The sequence below is a fragment of the Hypomesus nipponensis genome, chromosome 22 (genome assembly GCF_054491055.1).
Source record: "Hypomesus nipponensis isolate SF chromosome 22, ASM5449105v1, whole genome shotgun sequence".
Lineage (NCBI taxonomy): Eukaryota > Metazoa > Chordata > Actinopteri > Osmeriformes > Osmeridae > Hypomesus > Hypomesus nipponensis.
The window spans coordinates 5,067,533-5,090,198 of record NC_140382.1 but is presented as its reverse complement, the minus strand read 5'-3'; the positions used below and the strand labels follow the sequence as shown (position 1 = coordinate 5,090,198).

Here is a 22,666-nt window from a genome sequence, read left to right as displayed (position 1 = left end):
ACAGTGCTACAAAGGTTTTAACGATCCACTCTCTAGCCCAGAGGAGCGAGACGTTTGCTTAAGCCTGGAATAATGAAGCCGCCTTTAAACAGCCTGGGACTTGACCGCTTTGTGCGGTCTGCTCTCATTTGTGGGTAAAAATGGAGGTGAACACGATTTATTCTCTTTCCCTTTCTGTACAGTGACAGACTCAGACTCTGGCCGAATCCCAATACTCCCCCTTACCCCTACCCCTTATCCCCTACCCCTTATCCCCAGCCCTTACTTTACCCCTAGCCCATTGCTCTCTAAGGGGTAAGGGCTACATAGCCCTAAGAACTTGGTCACGGTCATGTCATCTAGCACGTATCGATATCTCCAAAGAAAGTAGTGTTATGCACTGATATCAAACGAAATGAGCTGCTAATGGAGTTGAGTTACCTGTAAACATGCTAGTCAGAGAAATGCAGGATGTGTGCTAATCAGCAATGTAACGTTAGCGTAGCAAACTAGCGATTTTTAAAGACGTTTCAATTGAAAACATGTTTGCAACTATATGTGTACTCTTTTCTCCACTCTACCTCACTGGAGCACCGTGCTGCTCTCCCATCTCTCTCTCTCTCCTCTCTCTCTCTCTCCCATCTCTCCCATCTCTCCCTCTCCTTCTATCTCGATCCCTCAGGACTCAGGACTGGTTTGAAATGGCTGTTGCTCGTAGTAACAGGGGCCCCTCACGGTGGGAAGGGGGGGGTTAAGGGGGGGGGGAGCAGGAGGGAGGGCTGGCCTACTTCATGATTGTTTACTCATATTCGATTGGTAATTAGCCACTAGACAGTGTTTGTACAAACTGCCATATTTGTTCTCGCTGGGGTCTTTCAGCATGCTGCATTGCCACTCTGTGCGGTGTATGCTTTCACAGGTTTGGCAGCAGACTCTGGAAAACAGACAGCGATGGAGGGATGATGGGAGGAATAGTGAGAGGGAGGGAGGGAGGGAGGGAGGGAGGGAGGGAGGGAGGGAGGGAGGGAGGGAGGGAGGGAGGGAGGGAGGGAGGGAGGGAGGGAGGGAGGGAGGGAGGGAGGGAGGGAGGGAGGGAGGGAGGGAGGGAGGGAGGGAGGGAGGGAGGGAGGGAGGGAGGGAGGGAGGGAGGGAGGGATAAAACCCTTTATTTATTTTACAGGGCTGTTACTTTAACACTCCTTCTCTGTCCTCCGTCCTCCTGCTGTCTCCCGTGGGGCTCCGTACCCCAGGCTAGGCTCACGTCTTGGGGCAAGGAGATTCCCGGCTCCTGGTTCAGTGAATTCAAACGTGGTAAACTGGTAAGCCTCACTCCCCTCTTCCCCTCATCCCTTTCCCTTCCCTGAACGCCATGTTCGTATTTTACAGAGCAAAATGGCAAAATGGCCCAAAGACAGCCCGGGCACTTGGTATAGTCGCTACAAGCGAGGTTCTCTGGTAAGTGGCCCCCCTGGCCCCAGGCACCAGAGGCCCCAGCTCAGGCTGGGCTCCCCTCTGGGGCTTGAGGCTCTGCATGGTTTCTGGTCTCTGGTACGGGGCTCCTCCCGTATCTCTGGCACCTGGCTTGTGGTTGTGTGCGGTGCATGGTCTAGCCTGAGGCGGGCTCATCCCTCAGAACGACGGCGGCAGCAGGTGAGGGGCTCTTACGCTGAGGGGAGGTGGGGGGGCGGGGGGAGCCGTAGGGTGCACAGGCACGGTATTTCCCATGGCGAACGTCAGCTTGCAAGACAACGTCGTCGTTTGGAATGAGAAGTGAGTCCAAACAGGACAAAGAAAGAAAGAGGGAAAGTTTTGCCATGGGAAAAAGTGACTGTAGACACATCTGCTCCACTTACCTTCCTGCCTGTTCAGTTGAGGAGCGTCACCTAGAAGTGACTGAGTGCGGTGTTAGGCTGGCAAGCAGGAAATAACCTCCAAATTCATAAAGCTCTATCAAACGATGCGTTGACAAACGAAACAAAAGACGAAAGGGGAAGGAGGATCCCAGGAAGCTGACAGCGATCGCTTTCCTCAGGGGACGAGCCGGCACTGTTGTCGAACTCGACACTTTCATCCTGCCTGCTCGACTCCAGTGTCTCTCACTCACACTGTGGGCTCTCAGGTGTAGCGTTGACAGATGGAACTGCTGCTTTGTAGTCACCCCGAGCTTACCAGCCTAAAGTCACTCAGTCACCTCCCAGGGGCTTCTGGGTAGTCAGCCACTGTTGACATGCGGCTGTGATAAAGAGGTAACGTTTTCATGGCTATGTGGGGCTGGTTTTCACACACTGGGGTGGGGAGGGAGTTGGGGGGGGGGGGGGAGACGGGAGCAGGAGAGGGAGGCAGCTCCAGATCTTGTGGGGCTGGAGGAGAGCCGTCTCCCATGTCGAGCCACCTGTTGAGACCAGACTCTCAGACAGGACATGATGGACTGCGGTTAAACCACTCCCACACTCAAGTTATCACTAATTCAAACAGACCTTTAGGTCGCTGATTCCGAATAGATTATTGGACCTGTCCATCATGGTCTCGTTTGAGAGTTTGCAGAAGTGCGTGTGTGTATGTGTGTTAGTGTGTATATGTGTGCATAGGTGCCTTGTCTACACGTGGTTAATGCGTGTCGATATCCGCGCGCGTGTGTGTGACAGAGAGGATGATTTACGAGGTGTGGACAACCACACACACACACACACAGTCAGGGTGGCTCCCTGCTCCCCCTGCATGACATGGGCGTGGCATGGGCGTGGCATGGGCGTGGCATGTGCTTTGCTCCGGTCAGTCGTGTGTGTCTGAGAGAAGAAGAGATCACGGCGGGGCCTGGCGATGGAACACCGCCGGTTGGTATGGAAACGGTGACATCACACCAAAGACGGATGTTCTCAAATGTCAGCGGGCTGCCGGCCTGGCCATCCATCACCGTTAGTAACGAGGAGAGTCAGCACAGTGGAACAGAACACATCTTGGTTTTGAACTCCAGTGAAGCGGATCAGGCTCTATGTCTGCTCGTTGCCAAGCCGATTAGCAATGACAAACGACTGGAGGAATAATTTGATTTTGCAGGATTTTTCCCCCATGATTAAATCACACTGCACAACTTTTCATGTCATGATAATAGATGCCTAGTCATTCTCTTACACTCAGCATTCCCTTCAAGAGTTAATCGCCATAAGACCAATCCCCCATTCCTACACTGCACGTGTATTACCCCCAGAGCATCACATCAGATTCGACCATCCTTATTTTTCTCAGTCTCTGAGATCCCATAGCTCTTTAGGAAAACCCTGAACTTTTGTCCTTTTTGGATCTGTCACCCAATGTGCAATACAATCTCAAAGGGACTAGCAACTCTCAAGCATTGTTCACTGCCTGAGGACTGTAGCAGCTGTAAGCCCATCTCTAAGGCCTGTCTAAGGGTCCCTGCTTGTGGAGTTCCCGGGCTGAGGGATAGAGCCTACCCTGCTACCACAGTCTCCTGGAGATCTGCAGTAGAGCTCAGCTAGCTGCTCCCGATGCCTAGACGGAGGACTTACAAGTCAGATCTCCAGACAGACTGAGCCCTTCTCGAAAGCCTTTCCACCTCACTGGAGCTCAGAGCCTAGGGCTAGGAGACTGTCAGCCCAGATACAGGACGCCATTCTGGGGGGAAGAGGGTCTACTTGAAGCCCTCTCTGGTATATCTGTCTTATTTGTGGCCAGATCAGCGGGGAGTGGTGTCCCACTTACATAGCCCCGCTAAGAATTATGGGTAATGAAGTGCGACATGCTCCCCCCGGGGGACCGACACACACACACAGTGTCCACGTAGACACACAGCGCACACACACCTGAATTGCGATGAACGACGCGACTGCAGCACGCGGGGCTGCCAACGCACTCGAGAGACGACATCCCATAACTTATTCGGAGGTGGAGGAGAGAGACGGGGGACGTGCGAGTGACGCCCAAATCGCGTCGCTGCATCTTCACTTGGCGGCAGAAGTCGTTAAAGACTGCTGTGCGTGCGCGCGCGCCGTAGCTGTTATCTCAACCACACACCTCGAGAAAGGGAGGCTTCCTCACATTCCCTAGAGACACACAAACACGGGCAGGTGCGAGGAGGATGTTGAAAAAATCCGTCTGTGTTTGTGCTGCAGCGGTAGCTGTACGTGCTGAATCGTCTCCACTCCTAGACACCCTCCCTTTTTGTTCCCTGCGCTTGTGTGCGTGCGTGCGTGTGTTTAGCTGTCGTATGTGGATGCAGAGGGCAACCCTATTGGAGTGGTCCAGATGACCTTCCTCAGGCTGCTGAGTGCGGCAGCCCGACAGAACGTGACCTACAACTGCTACCAGTCCGTGGCATGGCACGACCAGGACCAGGACTCGTACGACAAAGCGATCCGCTTCCTGGGCTCCAACGATGAGGAGATGTCATACGACAACAATCCCTTCATCCGAGCCGTGGTGGACGGATGTGCGGTGAGTACAACCGTGAGGGGAGCGAGGTGTTGTGTCGTGTGCCTACACAGTAAGGAACGTTGGAGACTAGAATTGTGTGCGTTTTTTTGTGAACCGGCGTTTTTGTGAACCGGCATCCTTGTGACATTGATTTGCGCCTTTCGTCTGAGGTCCTGGTGTATGTTCTGTACACGGCAAGGTGTAAAGGAAGATGAGATCTTATTCAATGGCCCTCATGGTTCACATGGTTCCCCTCTCTCTCTCTCTCTCCCCCCCTCTACAGTTGAAAAAGGGTTATGAAAAGACAGTTCTTGAGATCAACACACCCAAGGTGGAGCAGGTGCCAGTTGTTGACATTATGTTCAACGATTTCGGTGGAGCCACACAGAAGTTTGGATTCGAAGTGGGCCCTGTTTGTTTCCTCGGCTAAGACTGTTAAGTGAACTTTTGGAGAGCAAAAAAATTATATTTTTGTTTTCTCAGAAACAAAATACATGCAATGAATCGGACACTTTCTATTTGTAAAATCATTCTGTTTCCAAAAAGCAACAAGTATGAGTAAAACACTTTCTAAACAAGAATACAATATAATTCTACAGGAATTGATAAGAATAATACAAAAACAGCAACCTTGTAACCTCAATGTGCCTTCTCCATCACATGCAAGTTTTGAAACTGGATAGATCAGATACTATCAAGCCCTTTTGACTCCTGCCCTCTAAGCCTAATCTGTGACCTCTGCCAATCTCCAGCGCACTTGGTGCAGACACAGGTCTGCGATCCCACTCTCCCACGGCCTGCTCTGAAACTGGACTCGTTTCAGTGGGTCGGAATATTTGCAGCGGAGCACCATCTGATTTGGCTATTGGTTTTCTTTAAGTTTGGATCTCAGTTTTTTTTTCTCCTCTCACTCCCTTCTTCAGTTTATTCGTTGGTTCACCCGTTCATTTTGGAATCACTTTGTTTTGTGCATAATTGTCTCCCCATTCTCTTGAATGGAGCTTATATATATAAATATATATAAATATTTTTTGTATGTTTGTAAGTACGTTCTGTATATTTTTCCTGGTAATGTTTTATTGATTCTGGCTTCAAAACGTGCATGTGACCTTCTCAACTGTGAGGCAGGAGACGACGGGCATTGGAAATCAGTCAAAATACACCCACATACAAGAAGAAGACATTTGACTTGTAAATTGAACAAAAAACAAAATGGAACAAATTAGATGGGGAGAGCTGTCTTGTTGCAGGTGTGGAGCACACCTTGTTGTAATTTAAGAACAAAATAATGAAATAACAATAAAAGACAGAAAAAAGCTCTGTTCTATGTGAGAGTTGATTTGCATTAAAAAACAAAACATTCCTCCTTTTTTTAATCTTATAAAATGCCTGTTTTGGTGGCAGTTGGAGATTTAGTAACTTAATAAACAGCTTCTATCATATTTTTGCTAGTACTTTCCTATTTTTCCTCTTTCAAACTATATATGCAACGGGAGTCGACATCACAACATGAAAAACAAAGACATTTAAACTAAGGTGCTATTTTTTTTCTCTCCTCCGTGGTGCTATGTGTTTTTCTAGTGTTTGTTATTCCTATGACAGTAGTATGATTTCCATCTTCATCCATCACCATGGTTACCCCTGTCCCAACTCCCTTGTAGCCATGACCTTTGACCCTGGAAGATCTTTGCTGCATCCTTATTTATGTTCAGGGGTCTTTTAATGCATGCTGTGTCCCGTTTATAGCCCAGTACAGTGTTTCTTTATACTACTTCCAGCAAGGCCCAACACGTGTCTGAACTTACAGCAATTCCCAGCATGTGCTAATGGAGATATGAGATTGAAGTCGGTTGTTGAATGTGATGCTTATCAATCCACTCCAACTGTAGATGTCTGTAAGAAAACACACAAAGGAATGGTACTGCATTGTGTTTGCATATCATAGCGTTTAACACAATACATTGTGTGAATGGCTTTTGTGGTATTTTTGTGCAATGGTCATCTTTATGGAGTTTGTTCACAATAGGCAATAGGCTCCATTCTGCTTATCCAAAGTTCTTGGACACAACTCTCCTTCAACCAAAGGTTATTTCCTCATAGAAATGTTTTTTTATCCCTTGAAGGAACTGACGACCCTGATGAATTGTATTGGTTAAATCCACTATTGAGACATTCTGCGTTCTTAGGTAAAATAGTAAAAAGTTCAATATGTATTTTAATGATAGATTGTTCACCAGCTGGAAGAGAAGCCAGATTAAAAGCTCTTTGTAGTTTGGGTCTTCTGTTCTGTTCGTCTACTCTCTTTTTGCGCCTTGTTATTCCCTTTGTACAAACGATGCACTCTTTATGCTTTTGACCACTACAGCATCTACCACAGATCTTCACTGTCCTCTTTAAGTAGCCTGTTATACGTTTCTTTTTTTTAACATATAGATATGTGACTTGAACCATTTCTGTTAAGGTGACTCCAAAAACACTCGTAGATCTTTGGTTGTCATGTTCAGTTGTGATGCAGCGCGCCAAATTGAACACTTCACTCTCAATAAAAGGACAACACATTATTGTACATTTCCAGAACCAGCAGTGACGCTGCCGATAAAGTTTTTGTTTCGTTTTTTTGTTTCGTTTTTGTTGAGTTGTTTTACGTTTGTCTGTTGTCTGTTGTCTTGTCGAACCTGTGTAAGAGAGGACAGAAGATATATTTGGTTTTTATGTCAATAAATTCAAGTTTATTGTGGCCACCCACTCTTGTATGTCTTTTGAAGCATTAAAACCTATCTGTATGCATGAAATTGTAAAGTTTTTTTCTCTTGTTGTTATACTTAAAAAATGACATGATCTCCAATCCACGTTTTTCTATTACAAAAAACAATACATTTTTGATTGCTAAGAATGATACCAACGGTCATGTCCATAATTGTGAAATGGAGTGCAAATGGTGATATTGTAACTCTCTGGCAAAATGTTCGTTTTAAGAATATTTATTGTATTATTTAAAAATAAATATTAATTGATACCATAGTGTAAGTGAGAGGCCCACTCTTTCTCTCGGCAAGCAAAAATGTAAATCTGTTAAATGGTTTAATCAGTCAATACAGTATGACACTTTTAATAAGAATAGCTCATCCTGCAAATGGTCTGGGATGGTCACCCTACACTCTTAAATGAATTAATCTTGTGTTCATGAAACTCCACTGGAATGATATAGAAAAAAATATTTTCAATTCTCATCACTAATACTGGAACATCTCTTGAGCCTCACCAAAAAATGTTTGCTGTGTGTCTCAGAATAAAGTGTGGACGGTCGCCAATTCGGTCGTCAGAAATTTCCTTTTGAGGTGTAACATACTGTGACTCAGGTAAGGTTTGTCTTCGGGGATAAAGGAAGAAGCAACATGGTGAGTACATTTAGTATTATAGTAGATTGGGACATACTTTTTACATCTGTTGAGAAGGAAATTAATTCAATTTTAACCTTTGATTGTCCTGGAAATTAAAACTCTTCAACAGCCTCCCCTAAGAAGAATCAGTTTGGTTGGCTGGACCAAAACAACCTCATTAAAATGAATGTGTGCAGTATACACATTCACAGCGTTAGCACAGACAGCCTGGTAAATCATGTGAAAATGTGTTGCTGAATGAATATCTCATGTCATCTTTACAGTGGTAATGTTTATGTGTGTGTGCATGTTTATGAGCGGGTATGTGGGTGTGAATCAAAACAGCAGGTTCACACACAGTTCTCATCTTTGTCCAGCCCATTCTTGCAAGTATTGTTACTGAGAATCCAGGCCTTGTTGAGCACTGTAAATGATTTTTGGGGGGGGGCCCTCAATGTCAGCCATAAACCCATCGCCTCACAGTTCACATCTCTGTGCTGCTCCACCCAACAGTATCCTCTCCGTGGTCTAGGAACGGCTTCTCTAATTCCACGGAGGTGCCGCCATTTTGTGGAAATGCTATTTTTGGATGGAATCTGCAGAGGGAGAGGGATTAGCTTAATTAAAGGGGTGGTGTGAAGTGATGGAGTTGGTGGCGGGTGGCTGGGTGGGAGGGAGGGAGGAAGGGTGGAGGGGCTCTCGTGGGCCGAGTTGAAGAGGTCCTGGAGGGTCGAGTGTGCCAGACAAAGGCAGGAAATGAAGGCGGAAGTGGCCCGTGAAGACGTGTAATTGCTCCGAGCCAGGCGATCTTTGGTGTGTTGGTTCCCGAGCCCCCGATGTTACCGACCTACTTCCATATGAATCAGATAAGAGAGGAGGGGGGTGGGAGGCAGTCAGGCAGGGAAGTTCAACATGCTAGTATTAGGATATTCACATTAGGAGTGTTGAAGGGTGAGTGTTTGTCTTCTAAGGTGTGTTGTCGATGGCTATACGCCAAAGCTCTAAAGAGACCTCAGCGAAGAGGCCCAGAGTGTGTGTACGTGTGTTAGGAGAAGGACGGTAATGCCCATTGAAAGGATTATGGTGCCAAGAAGGCTTCATATTCATATAAAACACGTTTGTTTCAAACCTGCACTCTGTCAAGAGAGGAGTCCCATTGAGGGCGGTGGCAGGACATGTTTACAGTTCCACGGTGCATTGTTTACGATAAGCCCTGTGATGATCATCGTAACCATCTGTCTCTCTGAGTGCACTGAAAGTGACAGTATCTCCCCACAGAGGAGGCGTAACGGGAGAGGAGAATCAGGGAGAGGAGAGGACATGAGAAAGGAGTGGAGGTTAGGAGAGAGGAAGAGATAAGATTAGAGAGGAGAGGAAAGGAGAGAAGCGGAGAGGAAGGGGGACGTGGGGGTGGGGGGGGGGAGGCAAGGGGGTGTGTTTGATGTGTAAATGCGCCCTGTCCGCCTGTGATCTTTTCCCTATAGAAAAAGCAGGTGAATTACACATGAGGTCGGGTCATTTTTAGAACGTTATTCAAATGATGGCAGCAGACGCTGTTAGCATTTGAGGAAGGAATTGGCCCGTTTCTGTCACTCCTCGGTCTGCTACCTGTTTGTTAGTTGATGTCCATGTCCTCCAACCCTCCACATCCAGCGAGACATGGCGATGGAAAACAGTTCTCAGGAAGTGAAGGCAACAAAAGGTTTGCCACGCCTATTCTGTAATACTGCGCCTGTTTATGAAACACATTTCAGGAAGATAAAGATCAACGTTCCGTCCAGATTGTCTCCGCACTCTACTTCTGCATCTCTCTCACTGTCTGCTCCTCCCTTCTCTGCATTCAAACCTGAGCCGCTGATTTAATGAGATGCTCTTGTTTCACATCCAGAAGGATGAGCATATGGGTTGAGCTTTTTTTCCCCTACCTTTTTCCCCTTTCATTCATCGGCTTCTTCAACCTGCTCCACTCTTTTTTTCACAGTCGTACTGCTGGAACGTCCAACCACACCTGCTCAGAAATGCATGCATTTACATTTAGTCATTTAGCAGACGCTCTTATCCAGAGCGACTTACAGTAAGTACAGGGACATTTCCCCGAGGCAAGTAGGGTGAAGTGTCTTGCCCAAGGACAAAACGTCATTTTGCCTGGCCGGGATTCGATTCGGCAACCTTTTGATTACTAGCCCGATTCCCTAACCGCTCAGCCACCTGACTCCTTAACTCACTGGCATCTTCACATTTGTTCCTCTTACTCATCTGCCCATACTCTCCTCCCTCAACTCCCTCTTCGTTCACGCCCTTCTCCTTCCTCCCTTGAGCCTCCTCTCCTTCCTTGGCACTCCCGTCTCCCCCCTTCCCTCATCCTCTCCTCTCCTCCCCCTCCTTCCCTCATCCTCTCCTCTTCGCCCCCCTCCTCTCCTCCCCCTCCTTCCCTCATCCTCTCCTCTCCTCCCCCTCCTTCCCTCATCCTCTCCTCTTCACCCCCCTCCTCTCCTCCCCCTCCTTCCCTCATCCTCTCCTCTTCGCCCCCCTCCTCTCCTCCCCCTCCTTCCCTCATCCTCTCCTCTTCGCCCCCCTCCTCTGCTCCCCCTCCTTCCCTCATCCTCTCCTCTTCGCCCCCCTCCTCTCCTCCCCCTCCTTCCCTCATCCTCTCCTCTCCTCCCCCTCCTTCCCTCATCCTCTCCTCTTCACCCCCCTCCTCTCCTCCCCCTCCTTCCCTCATCCTCTCCTCTTCGCCCCCCTCCTCTCCTCCCCCTCCTTCCCTCATCCTCTCCTCTTCGCCCCCCTCCTCTGCTCCCCCTCCTTCCCTCATCCTCTCCTCTTCACCCCCCTCCTCTCCTCCCCCCCTTCCCTCATCCTCTCCTCTTCTCCCCCTCCTTCCCTCATCCTCTCCTCTTCGCCCCCCTCCTCTCCTCCCCCTCCTTCCCTCATCCTCTCCTCTTCGCCCCCCTCCTCTGCTCCCCCTCCTTCCCTCATCCTCTCCTCTTCGCCCCCCTCCTCTCCTCCCCCTCCTTCCCTCATCCTCTCCTCTCCTCCCCCTCCTTCCCTCATCCTCTCCTCTTCGCCCCCCTCCTCTCCTCCCCCTCCTTCCCTCATCCTCTCCTCTTCGCCCCCCTCCTCTCCTCCCCCTCCTTCCCTCATCCTCTCCTCTTCGCCCCCCTCCTCTCCTCCCCCTCCTTCCCTCATCCTCTCCTCTTCGCCCCCCTCCTCTCCTCCCCCTCCTCCCCTCGTCCTTCTCCCCTCTCCTGCCACGCCCTCTGCCGTCCTACCTTCTCCCAAAGATCTCCTCTCCTCTGCAGATGTGCTCTGTGGTTGTGGTGAAAGAAAGACAGGTTTGGGAGCTCGGAGTTGGTTCACGGATAGTGATTGGATTTTCGACCGTCATTGGCCAACCTTTTGACATTGAACAAAGTGACTTTAAATTGTTTTGTCTTGAGCACTTAAGCTCCCTGATGGGTTTAATCTTCCCCAAAGATGCCCTGATGCCCAATAAATCGTTTGGTTTTGACTGCAAAGAATCCCCCCCCCCCCCCTCTAAATATCATTGACTTAGCTTTGAAGATTTGTTTTTAATTTTCAAAGCAAAACCTGCAAAGACTTATCGTACTTCCATCTGTTTCATCCTCCCCTCATCTCTCTATCCTTCTTTCTCCACGAAACTGGGTACAAACTGAAGTCATGTCTCCATTTCTCTCTCTTTGTTTCATGTCCTCCTCACTATATCTCTCTCAATTTGTCAATGTATTTTGGTGCCTCCCTCCTATGTCAGTCAGAGCAGAAATCTATCCATCTACAGAGTGGTCTTAAAGTTTAAGTGCTGCTGCCCTATAAAACCACAGTGCAGCTATCATTAACCACTTAACGACCAGGCACTGGCCAGAGAGAAGATTAACCTTTCAAACACAAGCACTCTTTCACTTGGCCGAGTTCCACGATAACAAGTACAGACTGCAGCTCTGACTAAATGTATAGTATCAGATTACCCTTTTGACCATCTCTTTCCTTTCCAACTCTTCCTGTTTTCTCTCTTTCTCCAACTGTACTGGCTGGAATAACAACTAACTTCATGCAGTGAGCATTCCATGTCGATATGCTGACAAAGACCAACATGGTCCAAGTGAACGAGCTCAGGTGTGTATCGCTTCTGAGCAAATGCTCGACTCTCCTCGACTCCTCTCGTGTCTCCTCTTTTCCCTTCCTTTCCTTTCCCCTTTCCTCTCCTCGCCTCTCCACGGCAGATGGTAGGTGTCCATCTGGCTTGACTGTTCTGCATAAATTAACTTACCCAAGGTGGCGGAGAGAGGGGGAGCATTTAATGAGGCAGAGAGCAGCAGAGCTGGGCCCATGTTTGCTGCAGATGCCATAACACTGTCAGTCCGGTTAACATGCACAAGCCCGCACACACACACAACCCGGATAGCATTAGGAACCTTAGGTGCTACTGCAACGTTACTGTACTGTACCACTGATTGCCATGAATTACTGTTCGGTTGTTTTGAATATGAAATGAAAGAATATAGATTTTGTTTGTCAAGCAGAGCCAGTGTGTGCAGAATTATTGAACTCATATTTGTATTTCAATATTTCAGTTCATTATTGAATCCCACATCATGAGGCCATGGAACAGGTTTCTTGGATTTGACTATAAATGCAGTCATTCATGCATGTAGACCAGAACAAGACCAAAACTGAAATTGACAGATATGTAATGAATGCCCACAGAGACAGGAATGGCTGGACCCAAGAGCAGAGCGAAGGGGTATTTGTTGGAACCAAAAAGGGAAAAACACAAAACTCTGGTTCAGGTACAAAAATAGGACAGAAGTTTTCAATACAAACTATACTTGCAGACTGAGTACGTTTGGTATGGTGGCAAACAGCAAACAACGCCTCACAAATGACAGGGTGTGAATGAACAGTTTAAGTAGTGGCAGTAAGTGGCAGAGGGAGAACAGGTGAGTCGAATCAGCAATCAGTACTCAGGGGACTGGGATCTATAGGGAGGGGTGCGTTTCCCAGCCTTGTGGGAAGGTTGCAGAAGAGACCTTACAAGATAGAGGTACAAAGCACGATGTGAACTGAGCACCACCAAGTCGTAGCACAGATATCATTACTTTGATTGAATTTAATTATATTTCTTTTCAACTCTGTCAGGGGCATGACAGTAATCTGAGAAATGAACACACAAATGAAACTATGAATCTGTTATCGATTTCTTCCTTCCGGACATTCGTGCAATACCAGTGCTCACAGCTCTTTGGCTCAGGGCAAATCAGCCACACCAGGTGATAAAACCATTTCAGTGTTTGCACTTAACTGAATATTTCATGATGTTGGCTTAGCTGCCTGCCAGGGCATTTTACTTCCCCAACTTTGCTTTTATTTGCTATTAGAGAGCTGTAGCCGATAAAGAACTGGCATGCGAGCTTTAAATTACATTTATACACTCCCCACAGCATCATACACACTATAGGACATAGAGAAACTTCAAGAGAACAAGAACTTTTGTTTCAATTTGCACGCACGCACATAAATCTCACAGAGAGAAGGAAAGGTCCCATTTATCGTGATGAGAGCCATTCATGCTCAAGGTTGGGCTCTTTCCAGAAGGAGGCCTTGACTTTAATGGACCACAATGCAACTGTCCGTCACCCTTCGTACCTTGAACCTCCTCCTGAGAGACGTTTAACTGATTTGTTTTCTTCCTCCCGGTGCCAGCCTGCCTGTGAGGATTGACAGTTTGGGAATGTACATGCTTGGTATGTTTCTCTCCTTTCACAGCCAAGCTAAAACAACTTCTCACCTGGGCTATTTTTAGTTGAAACCTTGACACTTTGGAAGGGAGGAGTCCCACTTTGAAGACTTGCACTTTGTCTGGATGCAGCAGCTTTGCGTTTGACGGAGAGTCAGAGAGAGAGAGAGAGAGAGAGAGAGACAGAGAGAGAGAGAGAGAGAGAGAGAGTCAGAGAGAGAGAGAGAGAGAGAGAGAGAGAGAGAGAGAGAGAGAGAGAGAGAGAGAGAGAGAGAGAGAGAGAGAGAGAGAGAGAGAGAGAGAGAGAGAGAGAGAGAGGCGAAACCTGCCCTTGCTTCACTATTGATCCAAGACGCCTTTCCCATCCGTTGCATTCTGTCCAAAAAAGAAAAAAGAAAAAAGAAAGAAAAAAATAAACAAATGTAATTACAAGTGAGTTTATGGCGCGGCTGAGGTCGGAGTCTGTTGCCGTAATTCATCACTGTCACCTGAACGTCAACACCCCCAGCGGTGGGTCAAAAGCTTTGTCTGATTAAAGGGCCAGCTTGATGGCAATGGGAGATGCCAAGGATAGGGCACACTGCCCTGCCTGTTGCAAAAGGCTGATCCACAAAGTCCTCAAATGGCCCTTAGAATCCTTCAGTTCAAACTCTGGTTTGTGGTCGGCGCTTCTGTGTGCAGTCCTGTCCTTCTTGTGATCAGATCTGGCAGGGCTGCAGGGCGTCAGTACGGCTGGCTCCCTCTCAGACCTCAGTACCCAGCTGGCTGCAGGAGTGACAGGAGAATAATTCCTATAATAACAGTGAGCTGACACCACTCACTCCTGTCATCACTACTTTTTCTCTTTCATCCTCTCTCTCTCTCTCTCTCTTCTGTCTCTCTCTCTCTCTCTCTCTCTCTCTCTCTCTCTCTCTCTCTCTCTCTCTCTCTCTCTCTCTCTCTCTCTCTCTCTCTCCTCGCCACCCCCTCTCTCTTTCTCTTCACATCCTCCAGCCCTGGCCCAGCTTGGCAGGACCTGCCCGTCCAGAAGTGAGTAGCGCAGCCTCCACTGCAAAGACAAGGAGGAGGACTGGCTCTCACTGCAAGACCCCCCCCCCCTCCCTGTCTTCCTCTCCCTGCACGATGCTATCCTAGCCCTGTCTGTTCTCTGCATGTGGTGAGGGGAGCGGGTGTCCATGTCATTAGCTGTCACAGTCCCTTTCTGGGTGAATGTGTCAGAGAGGGAAAGAGATGGAGAGACAGATACAGAGATTCGTTCATTGAATTCGACCTTTATTTATCCAGGAAGGGCTCATTGAGATTCAACATTGATTTGTTCACGATGGGCAGCAGTTGTCATTACACATAACAGCAACGCTACATCAAAAAATGACATGGTATCAAGTAAAAGAGTGTCGTTTTGAATGTTGTATTGAGACAGAGATGGGGAGAGAAAGACGAGCGAGACAAGGACGTCCGTACACACAAAGGAAACTGTCAACTGAAAGAGATTGAGACACGGAGAAGGGCGGGGTCGATGGTTAATGAATGGTGATCCCCTTCCTCCTACATCCCGCAGTCCCTTCCTCGGGGAGGCTGCTGGAGGAGAGGTCCCTCCAGGGGGAGGCTGCTGGAGGAGAGGTCCCTCCAGGGGGAGGCTGCTGGAGGAGAGGTCCCTCCAGGGGGAGGCTGCTGGAGGAGAGGTCCCTCCAGGGGGAGGCTGCTGGAGGAGAGGTCCCTCCAGGGGGAGGCTGCTGGAGGAGAGGTCCCTCCAATGGGATGCTCTGATCTCTCTTCATCCCATCAAAGCTGCTTCTCTCTAATGATCCGCCTCGTCTCGCCGTTCGCCGCAGCGAAGGTGCCAGTCACGGTTAGCGTGGCCGGTGGACGCGGGCCCAAATGAGAGACTCGGCGCGCACATTATTACATTTACAAAGATTGAGTTTCATCATCAGAAGCCAGAAGATCAGTCAGGGTCCAAAAGCACCTCTTACGCCCTGGGTTTTCATCTGGCTCCAAGTGTAACACTTGGGTGACCCTGACCAAAGGACAGGCGGCCGCACATTAACCTCCAATTGGGCTTGGATTGTTGGAGGTTGACCAGTAGCTCCTGGCTGGACATTGGAGAGAGAGAAAGAGAGATACAGAGAGTACTGTCTTGTGTGAATAGTGTCTTGTGAGAGACAGACAGAGATAGACGGAGAAAGAGAGAATGACCCCTCAGCATGCAAGTGTAATTGCCTCCTCCACAGTCTATTGATCAGGGATAAAAAATGTCCTTTTCTCTTTCAGCCCATTCCTTGAACTTGAATTAATCTAAGTACTAAGCTTTTAATTTTAAGCCAATTAATTAAGGTCTGTCTCCTTTTCCACTGAATGGTTTTCTTCGCCTCTCACTCCCCCTCTCTTTCGTCCTCTCTCGCTTTCTCTCTCTTTCTCACACACACACACACACACACACCCTCCGTCTGCACTGCCAGGCCATCTTCTGCGTTTCAGTGCAGTTCAACACGGGTTAAAAAAACATATCTCTCTCTTTCTCAGTCTGGCTCCCATTCGCTCGTCCAGTCTCTCTTCCTCTCTCACCTCATCCATCCCCCTCTTTCCCCCCCAGATGCAGAACCGCCTAGACCTCCACACCGTATGCTCATCTTGACCTAATTACAGGTTCTGAACACGCAATTACAGATCCATTCAGCCAGTCATTTGTCACATACCGGTGGGGCGCCTTTGGATCTCGCCGGTTCTGTTGTAGCCATGCAGAGAGGTGGGCCACCTCATCCAATCACAGGTGGACTTCTCGCACCTTCGATCATGCACATAATTGTAGGGAGGGAGCTCTTTGGATATTTCATACACACCCACAGTACGACCCCCACGCACGCACGCACGCATCGACACCCAGACCACAGTGAGGGAGAGGACAGGTCGTTGGTGCAATTAGAGTGCTGATTACCAGAAAACGATTCCAAAAGGCAATTATATAAGAATCTCATTGAGTGAACGAGAAAATGATGGAGGTGCAGTGCAGTAGAAGGAGACAGGCAGACTCTCGGAGGGACCAATAAGAAATGGCTGGTCCTAAAATGAATACTAATCTCACACTGGTTCATTAAGGGGCATCTACAGCATCATTATCAGACACCATTACAGTCCACATATGAATATTGAAACAACATGATTGGTGTCCAGTACACATGATTGTTGCATGGCTTGTTTCCAAACAACAGAAGTCTCCTACGGTAAATCCCATGACGGTGGCCAGGCGCTGCGAGCCAACCAGAGACCACTTCCTTCCCGTGCCGTTGTGTTATGCCAGTCTCGTACAGCGGACGCCCCTCCCACACGCTCCCCGCAAGAGGAGAAAGTGCTGACCCGGCAGTATCCTCAGAACAGGCGCCGTGCTGACAGAGTGATGGTTCTGACCATGGGAATCTGCAGCCAGGCTCCTGCGCAACACCCCCCGAGGCGCGTCACGTTGAACGCGCCCCGCTCTCAGGTCACCCCGCGGGACTCCAACTGCTGAGACAAACCGAACCGGTGCGGAGAACAGAGCGTTTTTCCGAGGCTCTGACAGGATGTGACTGGCGTCGCACTGGCATGACTGGAAAATGTGCGTGAATGTGATTGAGAGAGACTGAGAAAGCTATAGATAGAAAGCGTGTGACGTTGTCCTTCCCTGAAACACATCCAAATCCATGAGTGAAGGTCACAGTTAGCCAATAGTTGTGACTCACATCATTAAATAGTGTTTTAGGCTATTTCCGACTGACAGCTCCTTCCTGGACTACGCAACGGAGCTGATGCAGAGACTGGCAAGCTGAACATACACAGGCATGAGAACGATTTCATTCCCCTCACCCCCAACTCTCTCTCTCTCTCTCTCTCTGTATTTATTTCAGCTGACCTTCCGCAGCCTTTTCTCGCTCACCCCTCTTTTATTTCATTTCCCCTGTCATTTCTTTTTGTAAGCCTCATTTGCTCTCTTTTTACACTTCTTCCCTTCTCTAACCATCTCTCAGTCTCCCCGAGCAGCAGACGGCTCCCACACTCCCTGCTGAGGCACGGAGGCATTAACTCCAAAGTCAACGCGAGGACGGCAGGGTGAGCCGATTTGCACAAGACTGTGGGAATTAGTCTCCACTACAGTCAGACACTGGGGGTGGGGGCTACCGCGCAGGGAATGGAGGGAGAAGAAAGAGAGGGAGAAAGGAATATGGTGCGTGGGGAAGTAGAGAGAGAGAGGGGGGGGGGGTTGAGAGACTGACAGAAAGATCTACAACAGAGAACATACAGAGAGAGAGAGAGGCAGAGATAACTCAGAGTGACAGATAATGCATGCGTAGATTTAATCCGACAGCAAAGATTGTGTGGGAAGAAAGATAGTATCCTTATAGCGATGTAGCTGTTCACCAACTTAGCCGTGTAGCTGTAGCTTTGTCCCTGGGCCTAGCTGTGTTTAGCTGTTCACCTAATTAGCTAGGCGGTTATAATGTGTAGCTGTTCAGCTAATTAGCCGTGCAGCTGTAATGACATATTTAGCTTTGTAGCTGGCCATCTAATAGCTCTATAGTTGTCTAGCTGTGTGAATGTGTGCCACCTACCAGCCAGAACCAGAACCCCCCACCCCCTTGTACACAAACGTTGACAGGGTAATCTCATGCCAAATTTTTTATCAAATTTGATAGCCCTGGTTGACAGGTATGGTAATCACATGCCATACTTTTAATCAAACTTGAGAGCCCTGGTATGTCTAGGCTACCTGATGCTGTTTATCTGTGTGCTGTGGCCTTGCCAAATGTCTCTGAATGAAGCTCTGGGAAGCACAGCTATAAAAACCTGACAGGGTTGTAAATGGCTGATAGCCACCATTAGGACAGCACACTCTGTTACATAGGGGATTCCACAGCCGTAACTCACCAAATGTTTGTAAGAGAAAGAGCTAAATGGCACAGAGAGGGCTTTGAATGTAGATTCGTAGAGTTGTTGGTTACATAACAAAGGCATGACAAGCACAATGGCCGTCTAGCGATATGCTTTAGGTATTAAGGGAGATTAGCATACCACGGCCATCCGCTAACTTAGCCAACATGTTGGCATTAGGGTTGACAAAGTCATTCAGAATGACTCTCTACTCACTAGTACAACTGTGAGTTTTGAATATTGGGTAGTGGTGGTTGGAAACCTTCCGACTTTTGTTTCTCCATCTTGCTCGGTTCAAGTCATCTGAGACGCCTTGCTTCTCTTGCTCGTCGCTCCGCTCTGAAAAACAAAACAAATGTATAAATGACGAGTGCGGCCTTTCCCAGCTCAGTGCTGGATGTGTGCATTATTGATAACTATCAAGGCAAGAGCAGCAATGGGGAGGAACACTCTTGAGTATCTGCCACAGGGAGAGAAGCGGGAGGGAGTCAAAAATGGACATAATCCCATTTGGCTCCGAGCTTCTCGTTATCCTTTCATTACACGACAACCTTTCACTCTCATCACTGAGCCAAATGGGATAGCATCCTCAATAATTTGGTGAGTAAACGGGTGTTTGGGTCCCTGTAGTGTAGCTTTCAGTCTGATGATTGTTATTCTGCTCACATCCCTACACATCCCTTCCTCAGATGAAAATCCATTGCTTTCGGAGCTGTGCTAATAGCTCAAATGTTTATTCTGGGAGCTGCTCATGATTTATGTCATGAGTTGTTTAAACATGTAGGATCTTAATTACCAGCCCATCTACACATGGGCGGATCTACATGGTATCTACCACCATACAGTCCCTACATCCCCTACCTACCTCCCTCCCTACCTACCTCCCTCCCTACCTACCTCCCTACCTACCTACCTCACCTATCTACCTACCTACCTACCTACCACCCCTACCTATCTACCTACCTACCTACCTACCTCCCCTACCTACCTACCTACCACCCTCCCTATCTACCTACCTACCTACCTCCCCTACCTACCTACCTACCTACCTCCCCTACCTACCTAGTTACCTACCTACCTCCCCTACCTACCTACCACCCTCCCTACCTACCTACCTACCTGCCCTACCTACCTCTCCTAACTACCAACCTACCTACCTCCCTACCTACCTACCTACCTACCTATCTACCCACCTCATACTTCACATACCTACACATACTTCTTCTGTCTATCTATCTCTGTCTATCTATATCCTTCCTTCTTTCTTTAGATCCATCCATCATCCTGCATTCCCTCTCTCCATCTTTCTTGTACCGAATTCGAACAAGCATCCACACCTTCCCTGTTCTCGGTCAACATATTGAACCTCCAGATGCACCAAGCATGGCCTTGTCAATTGATTTGGCGAGGTGTGTCAGTATCTGGCCTCTGTGTCTACTGAACTGTGATTGGGGAGGGAAACAACACGCCATTGCACACACAGCCACCCCAGTGTTATTTTACACCAGTATCAGACAGATTGCTCCTCCAGGATTCAAGTCTTCCTCCAGCACCCGTGGGGGAACAGCAGAAAGCATCCTTATACGAGACAGGAAGTGTGCGTGAGCAGCTGCCAGGGAGCCACAGCTGAGTGCCGAGGCATCATGGCTGCTGTTTCCAGACACATCTCCGAGGAAGCTGGCTGACGGCTAGGTCATTGACAGGCTGGCTGACTGGTTTACTGTCTGGCTGACTGGTTTACTGGCTGGCTACCTGCCTGACTGGTTAACTGGCTGGATGACTGGTTTACTGTCTGGCTACCTGCCTGACTGGTTAACTGGCTGGCTGACTGGTTTACTGGCTGGCTACCTGCCTGACTGGTTAACTGGCTGGATGACTGGTTTACTGTCTGGCTACCTGCCTGACTGGTTAACTGGCTGGCTGACTGGTTTACTGGCTGGCTACCTGCCTGACTGGTTAACTGGCTGGCTGACTGGTTTACTGGCTGGCTACCTGCCTGACTGGTTAACTGGCTGGCTGACTGGTTTACTGGCTGGCTACCTGCCTGACTGGTTAACTGGCTGGCTGACTGGTTTACTGGCTGGCTACCTGCCTGACTGGTTAACTGGCTGGCTGACTGGTTTACTAAGGCTGGCTACCTGCCTGACTGGTTAACTGACTTGCATGCTGGTGGGTCGATTGTCTGGCTGGCTTGTTGGCTGCCCAGCTGACTTGGCTGGTTGATTGATTTGGGCTCGGTGGTTGGGCTTCTTGACTCCCCTGCTCTCACACTGCCCACCAATATTCTCATGCAGCTCAGCCTTCTCAGGTTCCACTGGCGTGTCTCCGTGTCGCTTTACAAAAGTCTCATTAAAAGCAATCAAGGTCCACAAACACCATCAACCTCCATATCCCAGCCTACAGGCTTCATCGGTCAGTGCTCAGAGCCGAGTCCCGCAGCAGGGCTAATAAAAGCCAGCCAGACAGCAGTGATGACACACATTCATTATTCCTATCGAGTCCCCCGTCTAATTAAAGTTTCTGTCGAGACGAGCGGTAAGAAAGGAAGGAGCGAGAACGCTGCGGCTCCAGACACTCTGGTGTGTGGAGAATTGTTTGCTGGTTGGAGGGGAATTCTGTGGGCAAGTGTGTGCTGTCTGTGTGTGGGTGCGGGTGTGTGCGTGTGTGTCATACCGCCGACCAAACAGCAGTTGAACTAGAGAGGGGACACATTTGCTGCGTTCGTCTGTCATTTGCTTTACAACCGAGACGACAGACGAACTATGTCTCCGCTTCCCTCCTCCTCCTCCTCCTGGTTCTTCGCGGTGACACCGGCTATTCCGTCGAGGTGAGGGAAAGAGAGAGACAGGTGGGAGATAGAGAAGAAGAGGGACAAGGGGGAGAAGGAGCGAAAGGTTACGCTGCCAGAGCTTCTGTTCCCCTATTGTCGTCACCTCCTGTCGTTCACACTTCCCCCGCTCCACATCCCTGCTCGACCCCCTTCCCTCCCACCTCTGACTCTTCTCTCCACCTCTTTCTTTTCTCCTCGCCCACCATCTTCCTTGCTCCGTTTGGCTCCCCCCCCCGACACGCCCCCTCTCTCACCCCCCCCCCCCCCCCCGGTCGCCCACACTCTGTCCCCGTGGCTCTCGTCTGCTCCTTGTCTACACCTCGCCTCCTCTCCCCGCACTCAATTAGTGTCTCTCTCTCCCTGTCACATGTCCATGTCGCTCACTCATTACCTGCTCCGTCCCTCCTCCGTTCTGTCCCCGATCGGGGTTGTCGTCCTCCTCCTCCCTTGGCATTCTGGGTAAATGAAAAGAACTTCCTGCGTCTCTGCTCACACAGCCAGGTCCGCCAGTCACTCGCTAACGATGCTGTAACAAGCTGCCTGCCTGTGGAGTCAGAGCAGAAGAGGGCGGCAGGAACATCAGGGGGAGGGAGCCCGGGACCGACACACAGACACGCACAAACACCCACACAGATCCACGTCAAAGCATGCCCTCGCACGCACACTAGCACACGCACGTGTCCATGCGTTTGCGCAAACTGCACACGGGTGCACACAGCCACTCATCCATGCGAACACGCCAACCACGCTATGCATACACCACGCCGATTTCAATGCGAGTTTGATTGTCTACCGCTGTTTTCCAATCAGACTTGACTGCGGAGCATCAAAATGGACGACGTGGGAATATAAATAGCCGGGTCTGACTGAGTAACGATCTATTCACGGTCGCTGCAAAGTCTTAAAAGGTTGGTCTTTTGTTTGACTTTCACACATGCTCTGTTGGAGGGCGCTGGTCTCAGATGTGGTGGGATTTTGCTTTGTTCCTGCCCTTCCGTCTGGGCCTCTCTCCGACGTCTTCTCCAACCCCCTCTTCAACAGTCCGGATGTCACAATCAAACTCAATCCCATCAAGTCTTCCTGGATGACTGTGATTCCAGGTCTAACTAAACAAGTGGGACAGATTGTCTGGCAGGTCTAACATTTTAGTATCACCTTACCAGTGGGAAGAAAATCAATGACAATTTAACTTGCATCTAATGCTCCTGATTGTTGTGTATTTATTTACATCAGTGTTTTTCTATTGCATATGAATCCATTCTGTTTTGTCGAGTGTTATTCCGATTCATAGAGATGTATTCAGTCATCAAAACCCTATTTGTACAAGTTGAGAGGACAAGTGGGTTTTTCTGTTGTTGTTGTTGTTGTTGTTGTGGAGGATGTTGTTGAAAC

At 48.9% G+C, this 22,666-nt stretch overlaps 1 protein-coding gene across 2 annotated transcripts in view; it reads left to right on the top strand.

Annotated features, from left to right (window-relative positions):
* col5a1 (procollagen, type V, alpha 1) overlaps positions 1–7,431 on the top strand; it is an 82,868-nt gene extending 75,437 nt beyond the window's left edge. The window contains exons 64-66 of one of the 2 annotated variants that reach the window (XM_084688037.1): positions 1,366–1,434; positions 4,198–4,431; positions 4,694–7,431. In XM_084688037.1, the coding sequence (XP_084544163.1) occupies positions 1,366–1,434; positions 4,198–4,431; positions 4,694–4,840 (450 nt within the window). In that variant the 3' untranslated portion in view covers positions 4,841–7,431. Of the gene's footprint in view, positions 1–1,229; positions 1,299–1,365; positions 1,435–4,197; positions 4,432–4,693 lie in introns of both variants that reach the window. The other variant, XM_084688036.1, reaches the window with a different exon arrangement.
* The last annotated feature ends 15,235 nt before the right edge of the window (positions 7,432–22,666 follow it).